Here is a 22,929-nt window from a genome sequence, read left to right as displayed (position 1 = left end):
CGGGGTGAAGGGAACATTCAGGTTCAGCCTTGTGCTCTGGGCATTGGCAATCGTGAACAAAGGAGAATGGCCTTAATGTCAGGAGTCTATTACTGGCTGCAGCAGCTTCTCCTGGTTCCAGATATACTCTTTGTGGCCAAATGAGGTTTAATAGACAGAATCATTCTCTAAATGGTCATCTTGGCCACAGGTAATCAATACACATGGCCAGAATGGCTGGGCAAGCTACTGGGCAAGCTCCAGGAAGGGAAGCGTTGACAACAGAGTTTGGAACTCTCTGGGCAACAATTAAGAACGGTTTACATGGTAGTCTATGTTGGAAATTACTTATTTGGGCATTTTCCCCTCAGAGGCTACTCTCCTAAAAAATCTGTTTTGTGGTATGGCATCTTAAATTTATATCTACTCTGTTCTGTGGAAGTCCTATCTCATTCTTGGCACCCCACAGAGTTTCAGGAATGTCCGAAACCTCAGAAAAGAACAATTGGAATCATTCTTTTGCTGAGACAAGTATGATAATTTCTTCAGAGATTATGAAAATCATAACTTATTATTGCTGAAAGGGATATTAACAATCTAACCCAGTCTTTTTATTATATTTATTGGTCATGAAGCTGAGGCACTTTGAAAATTAAGTGACTTTCATGGTTAAATTATGGTCTACATAATAGATATGGTTACTAAATTGGTGGCACAGTGCACTTCAGCCGTTAGATGATAACCCAGGGGGCAGGAAAAATAATGGAACTTCTCTTTATGCTTATTTATCTCATCTGATATAATAAAGATTATTTATAAATATTTAATAAGAATGGCTAATTATGACTTTTATGACCACATAGAAATGACTTCTATGAATGTATGTGGCAATATACATGTTGTATTCAAAATCAGTGCCCTAGAATTTTTTATGCTCTTTTCATGTTTTTCCCCAGAAACAGTGGTTATCATGTTAGATACTATATCTTTTACTTATGTACTTTGTTTACAGTGTATCTCCCTTCTGCTGGAATGTAAGTTCCATGAGGCAAGACATCACCAGCACTACATGGGGAGCTCTTTGGACTGTAAACCAAACCACCAAGAAAAGAAGCAGTTATTTCTTCTTCTCTTTTCCTTGCCCATGACTTATTCTAGAAGTTTATGAGCATGTGTTCTAATATTACCATTAAGTCACTTACTATAGGATTCTAAGGAAATCATGTTGCTTCTGTATGCCTCAGTTTCATAAGCAAGTTGGACTTGGGTTGGACTAGATAATCTTTTTGGTCCCTTCCAGGTATAACATTTGTTCCCTATTCTATTTCTAGTTCCTAGAACAAAGAAAGCACCCAATAAATGTTTTTAAATGAATAAATGAATATATTACTGGTACATAATGTGCAAACAAATATACGTATGTCAGCTGTGAATGCTCAAGAACTTTTTACCAGTGAGAATACATTATTTGTAATGTTTGGAGCCCTATCAGTTCGGCAGTTTTTGTTTGAAGCACACTAAGGGGACTGGTTAAGGGTTAAATGGGGTACTAATGAAAGAGGGTACTTGAAGTGAGGGCTCTTCTGTTCAGTGAAGACTGTAATTCATCGGGAAAGGATTTTTTTATTCTAGAGATTTGTTTGAATGGCCTATTTTAGTCATGAGAAAGTAGGACAAGTAGGCAAGCATTATTTTGGGCTTAGAGTAGAGTAGGAACTATGGTGACTGAATCCAGGGCTTCCATTACCTTGGATAACAGGTTAAAAAAATGATTTCCTTTGGGGATCATAGGGGGCAAATTTCTGCTTCTGAGATTCATTTTTTTTTAAAGTTTATTTATTTATTTTGAAAGAGAGAGAGAGAACAAGCAGGGGAAGGGCAGAGAGAGACGGAGACAGAGGATCCAAAGCAGGCTCTATGCTGACAGCAGACAGCCTGACGTAGGGCTCAAACTCATGAACTGGGAGATCATGACCTGAGCTGAAGTCAGACTCTTAACTGACTGAGGTGTCCTTGATATTCAATTTTAAGAAGAACTGGGGAGGAGGTCACAAGTTGCCCCAAACAAGGTCCAGCAGCAGAGAAGAGCAATGACATCCTTTGAATAAAATTCCCAGAAGAATAGTAGACTCTAGCCTGGCCTGGATCCCAAAGTCTAAGTTTTGGGAGTAGAGCAGATGTTGCTTGTTATGACACACTCTATACCTCAGGGAAGATGTTCTGTAGGGCCTAGTCACATGGGCTCTTTTCATGATGTGCTTTGGAGGACAATGACTGAACAGTGTGTATGACCTCCAACCTGCTGCCATGTAGGTTTCTAGACCTGGCATTCTTCACAGAGTCGGTAGGCCCCCATAGGACTGAGCAGGACTCAGCTTCAGAAGTAACGCTCTATGGCAGGGAGAAATAATAGCCATGGTGAGCTAATCAAAACCATTCTTCACAGAGTCGGTAGGCCCCCATAGGACTGAGCAGGACTCAGCTTCAAAAGTAACACTTTATGGCAGGGAGAAATAATAGCCATGGTGAGCTAATCAAAACCAAGTTTTCTCTATTCCTGGTATTAAAACTTTCTTTGTTGCTGGGTGAGTCCTTTAGATACTTGGACAACTTGAGTCTGGGATGGAGTAATGGGGTCTGATGTACGGAGGGACTGCCCAAGCAATTGACTAGAAAAAACAAAAGAGATGTGAAAACTGTTTTACTCTGAGTGTATTTAGAGATTTTCTACAGTTACATGGTCTTTTTTTTTTCTCTTTTTTTAAACCTGTGAACATTCAGGATCACATTAGAGGTGATTTTCCATTAGTATTGTTTCAGAAACCATTAGATACTTTGGCAAGTGAGTGGACAAAGTCCAAGTTCTGAGATGGAAATGTGTGAAATTAACATATATTTTCAGTTCTGACAGTACACTTATTTGCATTGCCAGGGTACTTACATTCTCTGATTACTGTTTTTATCTCTTAGGAGGTCACAGAGAACTCTCCTGTTGTATAATATTATTAATCACCCAGGTAATCTTTATAGGTCAAATAGAAACAAAAGAAATTGCATAAAGGGTCACATATCTCAAAAGAACAATATCAAATGTCGTATTGATAATACTCTGCCTGAAAGAATTTGCTCTTTTTCTTCTAAAATATCTAGTTTAAATTAATTTCCTCTTTACAGTGGTGCATTGCACTGCCTTAAGGAAGAAAGGAAAGGTAAACATTATTCTTTGTTTTTTGTTACTTGTAGATCAAGACAGTTGCATTAGCACAGTCATACTGCATTAAAGCAATGAGTGTAGAAGTCTCAGATGTAAGATGTGGACCAGGTACTCACATGACAAAGCCCATCAGCTGGTCCCTATGACACCCAGGACAGCTCAGAGTGAAAGGTTACTTAGCTTCTCAAACTCAGCTACAGACCCTGAACAGCTCTCAGGAAGATAAAGGCTAATCTGAGGGCAAAAGCATATTTGCTCCTCAGGGCTAATGTGTTTATACTTAAAAAATAAGTTTAACTATTGGGGCACTTACATCTTGATTAGACATTTCCCAATAAGGTCTCTCTCCGTAGGACATGACCTCCCACATGACAATGCCATAGCTCCATGCGTCACTTGCCGAGGAGAACTTTCTATAGGCAATAGCTTCTGGGGCTGTCCACCTTATCGGAATTTTCCCACCCTGGAAAACAAATTGGAGATTTCTCAGCTGGCTCACAAGTGTATTAAAAAACCAAGTGGCAGTCCAATTAAATAGATTTTGTTAGCAAGATCTAAACACTGCATGATAGCATTGGCATTTTAAATAAAAGTAAGAGAACCAGAATAATGTTAAATGTCAGAAATATCTTTCCTATAATAATTATTCAGTGAAAACAACTTTAATGGGAAATAAGTCACACTTCAGAAATACTTTATTTCATTCATTAGAGAAATTTATTTTCACTTTAGATTCACACAATTAAACTCACTATCATGCCATTTGAAGAAAGTTCTGGATTATAGAACGTTAACACCAAATATCGTTCAGCATTCATTAAACACTGTATTACATGTATAAATAATAATGATAATACGTTCTAACTTAATTGAAGATAAACAGTTAAATACAGAACAGAGACATTCTCTGTAATTCAATGTTTATCAGAACTTTCTCTTTCCTTTTTATCTATGATTATATTTGCTTCAAATTAAGAAATCCTTTAACATCATACAAGAGCACCTGAGAAGGATAATCTTTCTTTATGATACTTTAGGCTAGTTTATATTCTTGTTCTTCGGTGTTCAAGTTAACATTTGAACATGTTAAAGAGATAAAATTGCATGAATTTAATCTATATTGTTCAGGTATTAAAGTCGACTAATGTGTTATACTTATTTTTTTATCAACATTTATTACATTTTATCTCTCGAAACACTCTATAAAGCCCTTTTTACTGTAATGACAAGAATAAAACAATTCATCCGTTTGAGTTACAATCTGAAATCTTTGCAGCGCGGAACAGCAAGCTGAGCGGAGGAGGGCGCCCTCGACGCCACTAGATGGCGGAAGAGAACGAGCTGCGCCCAGACCGCGGAGATGGCTTCTGCTGGCAACATAGATTTTTAAGTCAGAACGCACCTCGATGGAATTGTTTCATCATTATCAGCATTTCCAGGATCACATCATCTGACCCCCCACTGCGTTCAGAGTCTGATGTTAGGGTGAGTGGGGGTGGGAGGCAATAGTGGGTGCATTCACTGGCCCTTGAGGAAGTTAGGTCGAACATTTTTAAAGGTGAAGCCATGAATCGAGTAATCTAAACACTACTTTCTTTTTCTTTTTTTAGTAATCCAAGCACTTACTCGAAAAGAGATTCATCCGAGAGGGGAATAATTAGGTTTACAAGGCAAATGAGAGCATTAACGGAATCCTCATTTTCAAGACCTGTAGCAAGGAAATGTTGAAGGAACCTTGGGGATAATACCTTGAATTCAATCCTCTGATTTTACAGGTGAGCAGACTGAGCCCAGGGTTTAGAGATTTAGAGATTCCTCTCAACATTATTAAATACATAATGTCTACTAATGTTATCATAGTAGTATTATGGGGTATCAATATAAAGATGTAAATACTTCAGCATGGGGAAAAAGTTGGACAAAACTAATTTTAGTGTTGTAACACTGAACATCTGCAAGCATATATCATAGTAGTATAACGGAAGGAAGCCAGAGCCTGAAACCTTCGGTGTTCACACTTACTGGCCTTTCCAAATGAAGGCCAGGAAATTAAATTTACAAAGTTGGTGACAGTAGTTGAAGAGGGTGATGGGCAGAGGAAGCGAGTTTTAAGAGGAGGATTCATTTCTAAACCCAAAGTAGAGTTGCCAGATAAAATATAGGCCCCACCGTTACATCTGAATATCAGGTAAATAACAAATACTTTTTCTTTCTTCTTTTCTTAGTGTAAGCATGTCCCCATAAAGGAATACATTGTGTGTGTGTGTGTGTGTGTGTGTGTGTGTGTGTGTAACTATGTCCAAGTATTTCATGAGACATTTATACTAAAAAAAAAAAAAAAATCATGGTTTATCTGCAATTCAAATTGGACTGGGTATCCTATATATTTATTTACCAAACCATGCAACCCTACCACAGAACATTAAAAAAAAATTCAGAAATGGAAGTACTGTAAATGATCCAACACATAAAATAGTATTCTGAAAAAACACCTTGCGGTCTGTACTTCATGAGGGGACCAAGGACACTGACTTGTATTTGTGCACCAGCACTCCAGCAGCCTTTGTTTTATGGCATGTTTGTGGCTAAAGTCCCTGGGTCTCATGGCTCTGAATTTCAAAGCCACTTAAGTCAGGCTCAGGCTTGTTTTGAATATGAAGCCACATTTCCAGAGAATAAAGACCAAATCTGTAGAGCTAACTTCAGAACAGACGCAAGAGCAGCAGTCTCATTTGACATTTCTCATTCTGGATCTTTCTTTGTCTTTCTGGCAAAAAATACATAGAAATCTGCTGGCCCTACTAAATCTTTGTGAGTTCTATTAAGACAGGCCAATAAAAAAAAGTAGTTAACGGTTATTTTAGGTGCATTCACTTATTATTATTTTTAATGTTTATTTATATTTGAAACAGAAAGAGACAGAGTATGAGTTGGGGAGGGTCAGAGAGAGAGGGAGACACAGAATCTGAAGCAGGCTCCAGGATCTGAGCTATCAGCATAGAGCCCAATGTGAAGATCAAACCCACAAACTGTAAGATCATGACCTGAGCTGAAATAGGATGCCCAACCAACTGAGCCACCCAGACACCCCTAGGTGAATTCATTTATAAATGACACCTCATGTAAGTGAATCACATATAAATTTATATTTTGCATAAGCTGATATCACATATAAATGATAACATTATCCCTTTCCTAAGAGTTTGTTTTTTTCCTCAAGGAGAAGATATTACAGAATGCTTGATTAATAGCATTGCTATCTGTTATGAACTGAATTGTGTTTCCTCAAAATTCACATTTTGAAGCCCTAAACCCCAATGTGACTGTAATTGGTGATAGGGCCTGTTAAGAGGTAATCAAAGTTCAATGAGGTCGTAAGGGCGGGCCCTACTTCAGTATGATTGCTGTCCTTATAAGAAGATGAAGAGATGCCAGATGTGTGCAGGCACAGGGGAAAGGCCATCAGAGGACACAGCAAGAATTTGTCCATCTACAAGTCAAGGAGAGGGACCTCAGGAGAAGCCACACCTGCCAACACTTAGATTTTGGATGTCCAGACTCCAGAACTGTGAAAAATAAGTTTTTGTTGCTTGAGCCATCCAGTCCCTGGTATTTTGTTATGGCATCCCTAGCAGACCAATACGCTACCCCTATGACAAACCAAAAATGTTTATCTAAGATAAACAACATTACAAAATGGACAGCAAATCTTTATTTCAAATTCTATTCCAAATGTCATCTTGAAATGGGAAGTGTGAGCTAGAATAAATCTGAAAGACGAAATATCATCACAGAAGTTTTAATGTAGGAGATATAATTCTAATTAATAAAAACACATGGTAACATGAACCTGACAGTATGCACAAATTTCAGTAATTCTGAGCATATATGGGATGGAGATAAGGAAGCATTCAGATCTTTTTTTTTTTCTAGTGGCAGGATACAGACTGAATATAGTTGATCTCTAAGTGCAAGATAAAGCTGAAAGGAAGAGGTCCTTAAGAGTAGCACATGGACTCTATCCCCTTTCCTACTTCAGAGGACACACAGAAGCTTAGTTCTCCCCCTCCCCCCCTTTTTTTTTTTAAATTGAGTGGACCAACAAACATTTGTGGTTTAATCCCAGCTACTTATTTTTGCCCATGATCTTGAATCATAGACAGAGGTAATGCACTATGTTACTTTTTTCTCAAAGCATTAACCACCAGATGTTTGTTTCAGGTTTCAGGAATGAACAAATAGTACTTTAGATTTGAAATCACAATCATTGGAACATTACATATTGCTTTACCATATGTTTATGAGGGGGAAAAAAGTTACCAGTGATGCTAATCAAAATGATTGAATGTAACTCAAAAGACTTCTTATTTCCTAGTACCTGCGTTATCCAGCAAGCTTAATCACTTAGGGAATAAAGGAGAAACAAGAAGTAAGCAAACCGGATCTGGTTCACTATGGAAAGGGTTGTTAGCAAACCTTTTCTCTGCTTTAAAAGTCATATTCAGAGCTTAGTGTCTAAAGAGGGGTTATAGCAGGAAAAGTGCTGAAGAAGCAACCAGTAACCTTGTATACCTGTAAACCCCATACCTCCTGAGAGGAATTGCATTATAACTGTATTTAACATCTGAGGTTTAGAACCCAATCCTCTAATCTTCAGTGGAGGAGACAATCAATTGAAATATAGTGAGGTTACAAAGGCTTAATACTGAAACCAAATAGAAAACTTCTACTGAGAAACAAGAATACTTAAGACTCTCTCCATTTCTCATTCACTGGATTTGATGGTTATCTTAAAGGCAAATGGTTAGAATAGACAACGACCAGCCTGCAGATGTTTTTTTTTTTTTTAAATTTTCTTAATCTATCTCTGTAGTACCCACACTTCAATGAGTGTCAGAATTAAAACATATATACAATGCTTACAGATTAAGAAATTTCCAACAACAATTTTAAGTATTTCTCTTTATGGGCTGTACATTCTAAGTGAGATGAAACTCTTCTACAGTCCATTGTGTGACTTCGGGCAAGTCTTAACTCTGAGTCTTATATTTCAGATCTGCAAAATGAGGGGATTTGAATTAATGATCATAAACTCGTAAATTACAGTGCGTTTTAATGATTTGCCTACAGTTTCTTGGCTACTGTTAAATTGTAAGTAGACAGGCCGTATGAGTTGGTACCTAGTCCACATAAACAGATAGCCTGATGACACACAGTACAGGAGACAAACACACTCTTGAGTCACATCCCAGGCCGATAATTAATGGTCACAGTGATCATCCTAACTCATACGGAAGAGTTTAAATAACTTAATCACTTTTAGTTTAAGAAGGTAACAGTATGAAAATACATATTAGAAAGGTATGAAAATAGGACACTGACTTTTTTCCCTTTTTGTTTTTTACTTTTAATGGGTTAAAATACTCTTAATGAGCAACCACTGGTTATTTGGAAAACTCATTATGCGAATGCTTACTGATGTCAGATGAAAGGGGCATTAATTTGTTTACTGAAAGATCATTTTACATTCAAATGTCTTGTCAGTGGGATTATCTGTGGCAAAGGTGGTCTGGTTTGGGGAATAATGGTGGAGGAATCGGCACTCTGGGGTCTTCTGCTTTAATTCAATATGGTGTCCTGGGAAGTCATAGCAAATTGCAGAAAGATCTCTCACACACTAGTTTACAGAAAATCCTCACTTGGGGGATATTCTCCTTTCTCTTAAGAATTACTGATCTTGAGAAGTGACTCTATCTCTGAACATCTCTTTCTAGTTTGTATTCCCCAACCAACAAATGATATTGTGTACAGCTACATTATATTGTGAAATTTCTAAAAACTACATCCCATACCCTCATGGAGTGATGTATACTTCCCTCCTTCATTGAGGTTTACTGACCTGTGGCAACTCTGCTGTTGTGTGGAGCTTTATCTTTTTCTGAAATATGGGGATAATATTTGTCCTTCCTTGAAGACTGAGGGCTATAATGGAATGAATTCATCTGTAGTCACAAAGGAGAGATCTACTTACATTTTGGTTTCTAGATAACATTTATGAAGTAGATTAAATGAGATAGTACACACGAAGCACCCAACATATAGTAGGCACTTGGGACACATTTGTCTCCTTAATTTAGGTATTTAAAAGTCTCTTTTTTTGGACCTGCATGGTAACTGCAGCCCATGTCAGCATCCCAGTTCTCTCATCTGGAGTCACCAGCCCACCGCCTGCAGTGCTAGGCTCAAGGGTGAGCTTCTCAAACAAAAGCTTTTAGGAGCCAGAGGCAACACATAAATTGTTGGTAGACAAACTCTGACTCAGTCCTTGTGATTCAGACATGCCTTGTCCAGTTTGAGGAAATCTGTCTATCTTGGTCCAGGGAGTTCTGTCTATGCCTACCTTCCTGCCACTGCACGACCGGTGTCCTTCCAAAACTGAGACATCTCTCATTCATCTTATTCTTTCATGGGTATAATTCTGTGGTTAAATGTTGGCAGCCAGATTTCTGCCTACAGCTGGATCTTCCTGATCATACTTTCTGGATTTCTTGCCTTTTGCTGAGTATTTCTCTTCTCTTTGTGGGGTGTGACACAATGGTTAACATACAAACCTTTTGTCTTCACAAATGCACACATGGAATCACACACACACACATACACACAATTTTGCATCAGTATCATGTGATTTATACATGCCAGGTTTGCTGTAAACAGAAGACCTTTTTTTGCATAGTATTTTAAAAATTAAGGCACTGACTGGTTCTTAATAACCAATTTTTATAGAATGATAAGTACTGCAGAAATTTATAGTAAATAGCATTGTTTTAGGCCATAAACATGAAACAACTATTTTCATACTTTACATAAGACAAAGACTTCCTAACAGTTGTTTCTTGTGCCAGGCTTTCACTCCCTGTGCCAAGGGCCTTTGTGTGGGTATTTGCTGAGGTCTCAAGGTCTTGGATTTTACTGAATCTAAAGGTGACCAACTGTTTGGCCTTGAGCTGAAATGGGCTTGCAGTTAGGTTTTCTGTGGCTAAGTTTTGTTTTTGTTTTCTTTTTCCCCCTATTATCTCTAAATGCCTTTAGACAGAGTGTTGCCACTTCAGAGCACGACCATTCCACTCCACCATCTCACTAAGCCTTCCTCAGATGCACTTGCCTCATTTCCATTATCCTCCTGGCTTCTGTAGGCATTGCTGTCCCCCTCCCTCACTTGAACTTCAACCCGACCTCCCTCTTCTGATTATGAAAAGAACGATGATCTACTTTTGGAATTTACTTAAACCATATTTTTCATAAAGAATAGGACCAGATGAGAAATGATTTCAAATAAACATGAATAGCTAACTCACCAGCTTTGTTTTCTACTCCTTAAAAAAAATCCTAACTATAGAAAGACGTTCTCGTTCTCCTTTTCCCCACATTATCTACCTGGAACTACACTACATTTTTATTCATTGTCTAAATGCATAAACAGCTCAGTGAATGCTAATTTTTTTGTTCCTGTAATAAAACAGTGCTTATTGTGCTATTCAAAGCCTCAGAAATTAGAATCCTTTTCACCTGCTTCCTCCTAAATTGCTCCTGAAAATAATTCACTGGCACCTATTTCTCAGTACTCTCTTTCAATGAGAACATAGGTGCTACATCATTAAGTGAATAACACTGTTATGGGGGACATCTGTTAAATTAGATTTTCTATGCCATCCTATAAGGCAGATAAAGTAGGACACAATGTTACTGTAATGTGCTAGAATTAAACACATGCTTTATTATGAGAACTGCCATTGTGTCTGAGTGTAGATAACTTAAATACCATTGACAGTATAGGTAATTTTTTTCAACACAACCTATCGTTCATTATGGTTTTGGGAAAATACCGTATGGTAAGGTCCCAAGGGGATAGTGGATACTAACAGAGTTAAAAATCCTATCCCTACTCTTGCTGGAGAGTAGTAGTCTATATCTTTTCTTTCCATCCCTCTCTTTTTATTTTTCCTTTTAATCAAGCTGTACAGAAGACTAATTCCCACTCTGCTACCTCCCCAGTGTATTTTGACAAAGTTTCTTAAGCTTCTCACATATAGTTTTATGGCAAAGATCTATGGATATTAACACAGAAGTAATAGGTCTAAAAAGTGTACTGCATAAATCATAAGGGGGAGTAAAAGATTATTTTTGACCATTAATATTGGGATATTTATACATTAAATGCTAATATAATATGTAAAATAATACAATTCTTCATGTTATAACACAAGTGTCTACAAAGCATTTTTATCTGAATGGCCTCAAATTAATGTATACTTTGCTTTCTTATCAGGTTGCCCTGTGAGAATAATACTAAGGACAAGCAGTAATTAGTGCTTATGCCATCCATGATCCAATGCTATTTATTTGGGGAAAAATTCATATCCTGTCATTAGGAAAAGAGACTGCATAAAATGAAATATGTTTATTTTTATACTAGTATTATTTGCTAACCCTATTTGAAAACCCTATTCAAAAAGGACAGAGAAAGTGTATAGGACTCTAGAGCATACACAGTGGTGACCCTCATAAGTAAGGGGTGCTTACTTTGGAAGCAGAATGTGCAACATAGGAAGAGAAAGTGACAGTGGAGCCGAATGTACGACTTCTGATCCCTCTTTTTTTCCCCCCACTAATTCATTGTGAGATCTTGGACAAGTTACAGATTCTCTGTCAACTGAGGGGGTTGGACTGTGTGATCTTGCAGCTCCAGTGAAGGTTTAATATTCTATGATTTGTTAATATGCTAAAACTCTAGTTAGAGTTAATATGCTGATACTCTAGTTAGAAGGAACAACCTCCACTTCTGTCTAAGGAAACGTAGACAAAAAGGGTTAGTGCTGAGCTCCGTTGCTTCCTGCATCATTATTATGCCCACAGGCACTTTATACATTAAATCAGAGTCTTCCTGACAGACCCACAGTGTTCTGACTGAACATATATGAGAAGCAGGTCTTCTCTTGCAGCTGTCGCATGAAGTGTTGTGATACATCAGATCAGAGTGGCGCTGTGACCTCAAATTACCCATTGTCAGAAAGGCTAGCTCTGAGTGTAAGCCAAGGCGGGGAGACAAGATGACATGATGACATCTTTAGAGGCAGTCTGTTTGGAACCAAACACTGCACAAGTGAGGGCAAAATCTTCTGAAAGACTGAGGAAGCATTGCTTTATGGAAAGGATGGGGCTGAGGGACTTATATTCAAAGGTGGGTAAGAACTTGAGAAAAGTCTGGAAGTACCTGGAGCTGGAAATACCAAAAAATGCTTGTACAAATAAATCTATCTAGAAAGCAGACTTTGGCTGAAAGAATTATTAAAATGCTAGTATTCTGAATAAGTTTTAACTCTGCGATAGACTGATTAAGTAAGTGGTGGCTTTCACTTATTCATTCATTCTCTTATTCTTTGGTCATTTTCTGTTTGTTTGTTTTAAACACATCTCACATACCAGGTGCTTGAGTCACAAAGACATTCTCCTTGTCCTCAGGGAGATCATTTTACAGTAGGAGACACACCGACATAAACAAATAATGGAAGCACAGAGGGTAAGGGCTCTAACAGAAGTCTGTACTAGATTCATTTGACAGCAAAAAAGGAGGGTCAGCTGTTTGGGAGGGCTATGAGGAGAAGCAGAAAGGTGACATAACAGAGGTAAGTTTTAGGTAGAGTTTAAAAGGAAAGTAGGAGTTTGACTAGTAAGACAAAGAGGCCAGGACATCTCTTCAGAGAGAACAGAGTTCACAGGCACAGCATTTTATAATTTGCTATGCATATGTCACTATTTCTTCATGCAAAATTATATACAATTGGTTTGATCGATTTTTTTTTGTTTGTTTTCACTCTAATTTTGTTGTGGCTGAAAGATCTGAATCGTGGTAAAAAGTGGTGTAAATAAGGTCTTTTAATTTTTTAAGTATAAAGGGATGACAGGGATCCTAAATCTCTTTTTTGACCTTTTCTACTAAATGTCTAATAAAAAAATTAAATTACTTTTATTTCTTGCAGAATCACCTGCAGTGTGTGCGATCATGTATCATACCAAGCAGGTTGAAAGGTCTAATTTTACTTGCATAACATATTCACAGTTTTATAGAAGATTTTCCCAGTGAATAAATTTTGGAGAAGCAATGCTTGTAAAATAAGCTTCCAGCTTGTTTTGCTCAGGCTTAAGTATACCACTTGGGTTCTGACGCCTTGTTCGTTGTGGACAGCAGAGGGCTCTGGAGGACATCTCTGGAATGCTGAATGACAGAATCTGGATGTATTTGGCTGCAGGTAGAATGAAGAAAGAAACTATACCATCTTCAAATATCACAAGCCAATGGCAAAGTTTTAAATAAAAGAGGGCCTATCTAATAGTGGGGTGGGGTCTTTTAAGAGATCAACCTGTATTTCTATGCTTTGAAGGTTTCCTGGCTCTTTCTTATTTCACTTTGTACCTTCTTGATTTGTTCTTTTCCTTTTGTTCTCTACTCTGTTTTCTTTCACTCTGTTCTTGCTAATAAATGTTTGTTGTGTGTATAGAATATAAGTTCCCTCAGGCAGGGATTTTGTTTGCTTGGTTCTTTTCTGTTTTCTCAGAGCTTAGAAATGAGTCTGAGCATAATAGGTACTCAGTTAATGTCAGTTATAGGAATATTGGAAACGTAGCATAAGATCATGACAGTATTTATTGTTTAATGGATGATAATGATACATAATAACTGATGCTATGAAATGTGATAGATGCCATGGTAGGGGAGGTCAGAAAATGCTTCTAAGAGAAAATGATGTCTAGGCTTGGACCTTAGGGAAGATTGGAGTTAGACCAATAAAAGAGGTGTGAGAAAGGAGATCAGGGATGGAGTAGGAAAGACTGGTCTAGGTAGAAAGAACAGGTACAAAAGAGAAATCATAACAGATTTAGAGGTACTGACAGAAGTTGCAATTGGAGAATAGAGTGTGAGGTGAGGGAGTGGGGAGAGACAGAGGCTAGAGAAGCAAGCAGCAAGCAGAATCATGAAGGGCTTCCTAATGCATTTAAAGAATTTGGACCTTTTCTCATGGCAGTGGAAAACCACTGAAAAGCTTCAAGCAATAGGGTGATAAAACCAAGGGTTTTGCTGCTTTTTTAGATCACGTTGGCTGCATTGTGGATTGCTGATGGGGGCTTAAGGGGCAAATACAGGGAAGAGTAGAAGCAGGAAAATCTTGCCATGTCTAGGGAGTTAGTAACATTATTTAATAATTCTGTAATAGTCACACATGACAGCACATTTTAATACATTAAAAACACTTATTTCAATTCCTCTGATTAGATAGTTGCCTTATTCCAGAGAAGAATGCGATGACATTTACTCTGTTTAACATGTCTAAATGGAGAATTCAATCAATCATGTAAACAAAGTTAAAGGAGGAATAGTCCCAAACACTAATTTTGGAAAATTCTCTTCTCAAGGACTCTCATGTGCTGTCGAAGCATTGTTTACATACATTTTACATTTATATATTAGAACAAATCCCCTAAGGACCTGTTAATTAGAAAGATTTCTTATAATATTTAAAATTAATAATTCCGTGTTAAAAAACAATTACTCTTTTACCTTCTCCCACTTAATCCATAATAATTTTTGTGTGATTTATTTATGAAATTTATAGTTTAAGTAGTTTACCTAACAGGGAAGAAGGACAAGTGTTCAACTTTTTTTTTTCTTTCTTGCTTTCTCACATATATATGTGAAGTGGGTAGAAGAAAGAAAATTCATTCAGAAAGGTTTTTTTTCACTGTTGTCATTTATGAAATTCTATAGGATCAATTTTTAGTTGTTTATCCCCCTCTGAAAACAAATTTGCTCAGGGAAAAGGACTTCGTATGGGCTCAATATTACACTGCAGAGAATTCAACCCAAGGTCAAGTTGCTGAAGCAATTCAAGGAATCAAAAACAGCAGTTATGCTTACCATAAGCTTCATCCATTATTTAAGCACAAAAGGAGATAATTTATTTAATTGTGTTTTTGACATGGTGCTTTTCATCTATACCTTGAGTCTAATATTTATATATTTTTTTTTTTTTTGTTTTTTTTTTTAGTTCACTGGTGATTTTAAAGCCAGTGTTGGCTGGAAAGCTTTATGTAATGTGCAAGTTGCTATGCATTCAGTTCTGCTTGTCATATTATTGCTCTAAGTAAAACATCTTTCACAGCATTAAACTTGTTCTCATATCTTGCTGGTAAACAAAACTGAACTTAAAGCAGAGCCCAGAGAATTCAGGAAGAAAAAAAAAATAGGTCTAGTTGTAGAAAAATACCTGAGATGTTAAACCCAATATACTTTTTAAAAAATAGCATTCTAATTTGCAGGAAACTTCCTTTCATTTGAGGAAGGCTATATTTATATTTTTCATTTGAAACATGAGTTTGGTCATCTCCAGTTAGTCTTGGGTAGACATTTGCTAGCAGTCCACAACCAGAACCATTTGGCCCAGTTTTACATTATTGACAGGCTCTTCCCAAATGGCTTTTTTCTGGAATCTAGAGGAAGTTGCATGTCAGCGTTGCAGTGCATTAGTGTTGCTGTCAGCAATGCTTCCCCAGGGCTGTCTGCTTTCTGCCTGACTTCAGCCACTGCTGTCAATCTTTCAGTTTCACGTACCCTCAAATGGTCCCACCCTCCCTTGCCTATATCTCTTAGCAAAGAAAGATGAACTTTCTTAATTTAAGGAGAATGAGACATATTTAGCACAGTGAGTCCCTGTGTTGTTGATGATACAATGGGGATAATAGCCTAAATATATTAGACTTGGATTTACTTATTTAGGATTTTTGTTTGTTTGAAGAGGAAAACCTAGACATTTTAATAGTTCGCTCTTTTAAATGAAGTTCACTCTAAAATAATGTGATTCAGTCAACCCATGGGAGTTGAAGCCAGAATGACTTGCATGCCACCTTCTAAAAGTATAAACATTCGATCACAATGGTTGGGACGACAACGAGAAGGAAAATAGTGATTAGCTTTCTGTATCCATAATAGGACAGAAAATGCTAAAAATGATAATTATTAGGCCATTATAATAAGAACTATATTACATTTAAAATAAATGGAAAAAAACCTACTTTGAAAAGTTTCTCTCTTTTATACTTATAAGTCAGGGTTCTTATGGTTTAAATTTTTGCCGAAACGTGCTGCAACTTGGAAGCATCATATCTCTAAGAAAATTCAAAACTCCACACTTTTATCCCTTTTCTAGATGCTCATCTACTTTGACCAGATGCTTACTTTCCAGAAGTATTATGGAATTCAAACATTGCACCCATCTTTTTAATAAAACTTTCTCCTTCTGTCCAATGGGAACTTCCAGTAAGGAATAAAAAAAAAATCCTCATTAGTATTTCCCTTGTACCAAATCACTTCAGCAGTAAAGGAGAAAAAGTTCTTCCTCTATTCTAATACATTGATCTTCACAAAGGTTGAAAGATAATAAAATGTCTGATAAAAATGCATAGCTTTGACCCTTAAAATCTGTGTAAGTGAAAGGGGAGTGAACATTTCTGAATGCTAAAACCTGTACTACAATCATATTTTCTTGGCAGGCTGATTTAAAGAGCTCTATGTGACAGTCAAGTTATACTAGCCTTGACAGTACAACTGGGTGAAAAAGATTCAGATCTGTTTTTATATTTAATTGGAGTGTAAGGGTCAGACTGTCAGAGCAGGATACTTTTGCCAGTTGTCAGAGGCTACCTTGGAGAACACTAAATTAGAAATGCAGATACCTGACATTATTTTCAACCTGGCATCCAATTTATAAATTTGGGGAAATGGCTACATACCTGTATACATTATTTCTATCATCTATGGTTTAAGGAATTGATTGCATTACACTTGATGGGGGGTGGAAAGGAAGAAGGAAGGGATTACAGGTGAATGTGAGTGTGAAATAAGTACAACCCATACTGCACAATGGTCCAGAAGGTAGGTAACCATTATTGGACAAATTTATAGAGTAATATTAAATTAAAATGAAAATGTGTACATCTATGTACACATACATATATATTCCATGATCATGAGAAATATGTTCAAGTAGAGATATGTTAGAGTAGACTATCAAAACCAATAAATTATACAATGTTTGTTTTTGTTGCTAGTCTGAAATACGTATTGGATATCAGATATAAGTGCTTAGTACATTTTGCTGAAAGAACACAGTATTCTAATTCAGGAAAGTTAGTAATTAAAAGACTCGTCTGGCCATTTAATCTGACTCCCTGCCCCCCGACTCCTCTAATCTCTCCAAGAAGGAATACCTAGCTATCACTGGTACACTAAGCTCTTTCTTATGCTCAGGGGCTGCTACTCCTCCTAGACAGGGAGCCCCTCACAGTGTAAGACTCAAAACTGAATAAGCCTTGTGGGTGTCCTCCTTGTTCATTAGGTCCTGCTTGCTTATTTGAGATCAACCCCTGTCCAGTTCTCATACGTAGATATTTGCCCTGCTCCTATCTAGTGTATAGATCTCATCAGAATAAAGTGATACTAGAATTTTTGATTGTGAGATCCATAAACTTTGGCATAGAATGTTTGCCTTCTTGGACTACCATTCACTATCTGCTACCCAATGCTCTGGATACTGTGCCTCGCCCACCAACAGGAAAACCCTTTTCTTCATCTTCTGACACAACCCACCTGCTTCCTGGTCTTTGTCCTGTGATGTAGCCTAACATTCTACTCCTTTCTAGTGGCTTTTCCATTCTTCTTCCTGCTGTATTAGGACTAGCCTGCTCTTGTCTACCACTGATGGAATGCTGGCTCTGAATACCCACATCTTTTCAGAATTATATATCTAAAAATCCAATGGTTGTAGTTGGCTTATAACATTCAGTACTGAATATTTTGTGATATTGAAGGAAATTTTATAAATAATATACCTATATATGTGTACATCATAAATGTGTGTTGTGTATGTGTATATTTCTTCTTCCTCTATACCCTACACCCTAGATGTTGTCATATCTTAAAAAGGAGATGGCTCATTCCTAGTGGGCTTGACTTTTGATTCTGTTCATCTGAGTTAAAGTTGACTTCCTAAAAGTCACACAAACATTAAGGAACGTGTCAGTTTCCATTAGCCTCATCTGCCTCTTGGACCAGGCTGCCATCCCTGAGCTCTGACTGGGCACTTGCCTTGGGAATGCCAAGTTCACCTCCACTCATTCAGGTCCATTAGCTATGGGCTCAGAATTTGTCACTTCCATCATTTATGGACTTGATCTACCACACTGCTGAATGTGAAAGTTGGCATATCATGTGGTCATTAAGGTGCCAATCCATTCAACTTGGAAACAAGGGGGAATTAACTCACAATTCCACAAACACTGGCCACTGGGAAACCAGAGATGGGAGGGAGTTGCATAGAGAAATCCCTCTTTCTCCCTTTTTCCCCATAAATGATTTCAAAGCATTCTTTCTCCATACAGCCCATTTGGAGAAGTTCTGCATGGTTATTGGACACATCTCTCAACTACTGTGTTTTTGTGGCCCATGTAAAGCAGGAGCAAGTACCACTAGGTTGTGATATTGCTTTACCTTCTTCCATTTTTCCTTAGTCTAGGTGCCCTGCTTTTGTACATCCCAAAGAAAGCTTCATCATTTTGAATTCCTTTCTGAGGCTCTGTTTTCTAGGGAACCTGGGCTAACACAGTTGTCACAGAATCAATATTTCTGCCACCCTTGAAAATTCAGCGTATTTATTCTAGTCATATGCAAGTTTAGAAAAAAATATATTTAGTTAAATGCTTATCTGAACACATGTTATAGAAAATTGTTGCATAAGAGAAATAGAAGCAAAAAGAAATTACTTTCCATATGTTTTCTAGACATTTTTTGGTCTTTCTCTGAGGCACAGTTTATTCTTCTAGGCCTTGTGTTCTTGCTGAGCTCAGTTGGACTTGGAAGTGCATATCAGGATCTTTTTTGTGTGTCCTATATTTCTCTATTTATTATCTTGGGGCAGTAAAACATAGAGGTTAAGAGCAAGGCTCTTAGGTCACACTGCTTAGATCCAAATCCTGCCTCTGCTATTTAGGAGCTCTGGGCCTTTTGGCAAACTTCCTTACCTCGCCATACCTCAATTTCCTCACCTGTAAAGTGGAGATAATCTTAGTATCTTATGGGACTGTGTTGTGGATTAAAGAAGAGAACGTATCTAAAATGCTTGCAACAGTGCTTAGGTCATATAAGAGTGATAATTAGTATTATTTCTTTTATATTTAGTCTCTGTGCTAAAATCGTAGAATATACTCAGGAAAAAAATGTCTGTCATTTCAAAATGGGAAACGATGTGCTACCCCTGTTCTATATTTATCTCCACCAAGAGGAATGGCATCATTGTGTTTGTTGCTAATTGTAAGAATCTGCTGGGAGGAGGGGGGATAAAACGGTTCTCCTGTGGAACACCCTGAAGTCTAGGCTCTCAGAATCTACTTTCCTATATACACATGGATGTTCTCCTCCACAGTGACTAATGTTTCTTTTTTGGACACCACATATGTCAGAATTCTGGGAATTTGATCCTGTTTGACAACCAACCATGGCATTTTCCTTATTCACTGTGTAACGCTAGGTCACTGAAACTTTTTAACTCACTCTGCGTATCTGTAAATGGAAGATAATAATTCCTCACAGACTTATTTACTTATCATGAAGCACTTATTGTCAGCCACTAGGCTAGGACCTGTGGACACAAGGATAAATAAGGCATAGATCCTGTACTCAGCTTACTTATTGCGAATAAAAACAGTTGCCACCAGTTTTAGACAAAGAAAATAGAGGTCAGAAAAGCCATGAAAACTGTCCAGGGCAACGTGGCCAACGAAAATGCCACATCTAAGAATTGGATACAGGCCTCTGCCCTCAAATCAGTGCTTTTCCTATGATATAATAATACTGCTTTATTTTTGTCAAAATTCAATAAAGTATTTTGGATAAAGTATTCTATAAATGTAAAGAGCTTTACGTGTTAATTATATAGTGTTATTATCTTGAAATGTACTGTTTCACTTGTTTAAACACTAGAATTTTCTCTTTCAGCTTTTAAGTGGAAGTACATTTCCCACAAGGAAGAGGAAGTTTTAGGTGGCAAAACACAGTTTCACAAAAAGCCTTCATGTCAAGAATTCGACTGTGAAATAGCTTGCTTGCCACAATTGTTCTTGTTGTTATTTGTTTTTTCTTAAGACAATGACTATTTCTTTAATAATAGATAAATAAAACAAACATGCACTGGCTGTTTTTAATAGTTTAATCTTAAAATTTCATTAATAATTTATTTAAATTAACATGCCAATAAAACTAAGACCAGGCACAGTATATAAGAGGGAGAATCCCTGTTTTGGGATGTTCTTGGGAAGTTTTATACTTCTATTTTTAATTTTTTTTAAGTTTATTTATTTTGAGAGAGAGAGAGTGAGAGAAGGGCAGGGGCAGACAGAGAGAGAGAGAGAGAGAGAGAGAGAGAGAGAGAAAGAGAGAGAGAGAATCCCAAGGAGGCTCTACGCCATCAGCATAGAGACGGACATGGGACTCAAACTCATGAACCTTGAGATCCTTAGCTGAGCTGAAACCAAGAGTTGGACACTTAAACAACTGAGCCACCAAGATGTCGCTGGTATTGGCAAGTTTTAAATGGAAGCAGTTTGGGAGGAGGGCTGGCAGCACCCTAATATGTGGGAGAGATTGGCACGATGATCGCTGGATGCAGAGTGCCCCACATTCTGCCAGCTCAGTCAGGGATATTAGATACCTTGCAAATTGATAACACACCTCCAAACCAAATTGCACACTGACAGGTTGTTACCAGCTTCATCATGACCTAACCAGTGGATCCCCGGAAGCAGTCTAGAACAGGCTACCCTATTGAAATTGCACATATAAATCAGCTGAAGTAAAAACTCTTTTCATGACCCTGAAACATTTCTTGAGGTCTGCAACACATACATCTTTTAAGGTTTTTACTACTGACAAGGGGACATACCCACTCATTCCTAGAAGTCATACACTCTCGTATCCTTGTCTTTTAGGTGACAGAAAATAGCCTTTATTTTTGAAAAAGAAGGTTATAATTTCTGTCCCTTTCTGTTTCAATTTTAGCTGAGGCCCAAAAAGGCCAAGGAGGAAAAAAAAAAAAAAGTACGTGGTAAGTATTCTACATTACAAACCTCTCTTACATTATTACACACTTGAAGTGGAGATTAGAAGCAAAAAGATAAAATAAAATAAAATAAAATAAAATAAAATAAAATAAAATAAAATAAAATAATAAAATAAAATAAAATAAAAGCAATGGTTTTAGGACTCATTGCTCAGTACCTAGATCACTGAGGTGGAAAAGGCTGGTATGGAAATAATTACTTTTGGAGAATATAGTTGGTATGTTATGGCAACTCTCTTGTCAAATCTAATGAGGGGCTTTGACAGGAACACAGAGAATTTTTCTTTGCCATTGGAGTTAGGGAGAGTACAGGGCACTTGCTTTGAGTCCATGCCCGGAAAAGCTTAAAGGTGAGACACTGGTTGGTTGGTACCTGTTTTAATGAGAGAACATTGGTATGCCATTCTAAAGCTCAATTTAGTATTTGGTGCTAATACTAAATCTGTAATTTAATGTCATTGTTAAAAGCATGCATAGTAAAGCTGTGACCACCAAGTCTTGAGTCTTGGCTCTCATCTCCGGGCCTTGTACCATTGGGTAAATCCATCTCCCTAGGCCTCAGTTTCTTCAACTGTAAACTGAGGATAACAGTACCACTCTTCTCTTTTTGGGAAAGTTTAATAAGATAGTACATGCAGCAGTGCCTGTCCATAGTATGCACTCAGTAAAAGTCAGTTATTGTAATTATTATTACATTAGAACCCAACTGTGCTTTCACTGACAACAGGCAGAGGAGTATGTTTCCTGTGTGTCAGATATGGACCTTATGGAATGGGGCCAGCTTGGTCTTCATACATATATTTTTAAAGGGACTTTGTCCAAAAGTGTAATATGACAACAGAGAGGTGAATAGCTGGAAAACAGAGACTAAAGAAATGACTGTAAGCTCTAAAGGGCACAAACTGATAAGAAATCTTCAGGAAAGAGATGTATAACAATTGGGGACAGGTCCCCAAGGAACCTATGAGAGTATTCTATGAGGAAAAAAAGGTCTGTTTTAATTACCAAGCAAGCTCAGATCATCAGCGTGAGATCAAGAACATGCCAATTAAGCGGGATCTACCCTGCTGCTTACCTATTCTTCTCCTCCTCACACACACTCTATGAATGGGTTAGAGACTTTAGCATGAGAGCCATGAGAAAGAAGTACTAGCTTTTGTGATTGTGATAGAACAAGCAGGGCCAGGAAAAATGAAGTTGTTTTATTTTAAATTAAATTAAATTAAATTTTATTTTATTTTAAATTTGCAATCCATGATGTCTGGCTCTTTTAATCTAACCATTTGATGTAAGATGTTATTTTGTGTTTTTTCTATATGGAACGCTATAAAAAAATCATCAATTAAGCTTAGCAAGTATCTTTTGAGTGCCTAATGTTGCAAGGTTCTCTGCAAAAAAGATGCTGTAACAAAAGTGATCCACTTATATCCTGAATAAACTGCCATTCAGTAAAAGTTTCATGATATGTTTGGTTGGTTCAGTGACCGGGCATCATGCATATATCATTATAAAGTG

General features: G+C 37.3%; 1 protein-coding gene and 1 long non-coding RNA gene across 6 annotated transcripts in view; one reads left to right on the top strand and one right to left on the bottom strand.

Moving 5' to 3' along the window:
* The window catches only part of EPHA6 (EPH receptor A6), an 854,316-nt gene that overhangs the window by 28,247 nt on the left and 803,140 nt on the right, over positions 1–22,929 (bottom strand). For all 5 annotated transcript variants that reach the window (XM_019839578.3, XM_019839585.3, XM_023238878.2 and 2 more), the window contains one exon: positions 3,507–3,656. In XM_019839578.3, coding sequence (XP_019695137.1) covers positions 3,507–3,656 — 150 coding nt within the window. The remainder of the gene's footprint in view (positions 1–3,506; positions 3,657–22,929) is intronic.
* LOC123379927 lies at positions 322–20,491 on the top strand. The gene is made up of 4 exons (XR_006584989.1): positions 322–510; positions 4,470–4,678; positions 4,804–4,968; positions 20,295–20,491. It is a non-coding gene; the product is annotated as an uncharacterized LOC123379927 (long non-coding RNA).

Source organism: Felis catus, chromosome C2, assembly GCF_018350175.1.
Source record: "Felis catus isolate Fca126 chromosome C2, F.catus_Fca126_mat1.0, whole genome shotgun sequence".
NCBI lineage: Eukaryota > Metazoa > Chordata > Mammalia > Carnivora > Felidae > Felis > Felis catus.
Note: the sequence above shows the minus strand (reverse complement) of the source record. Positions and strands in the feature narration are given on the sequence as shown.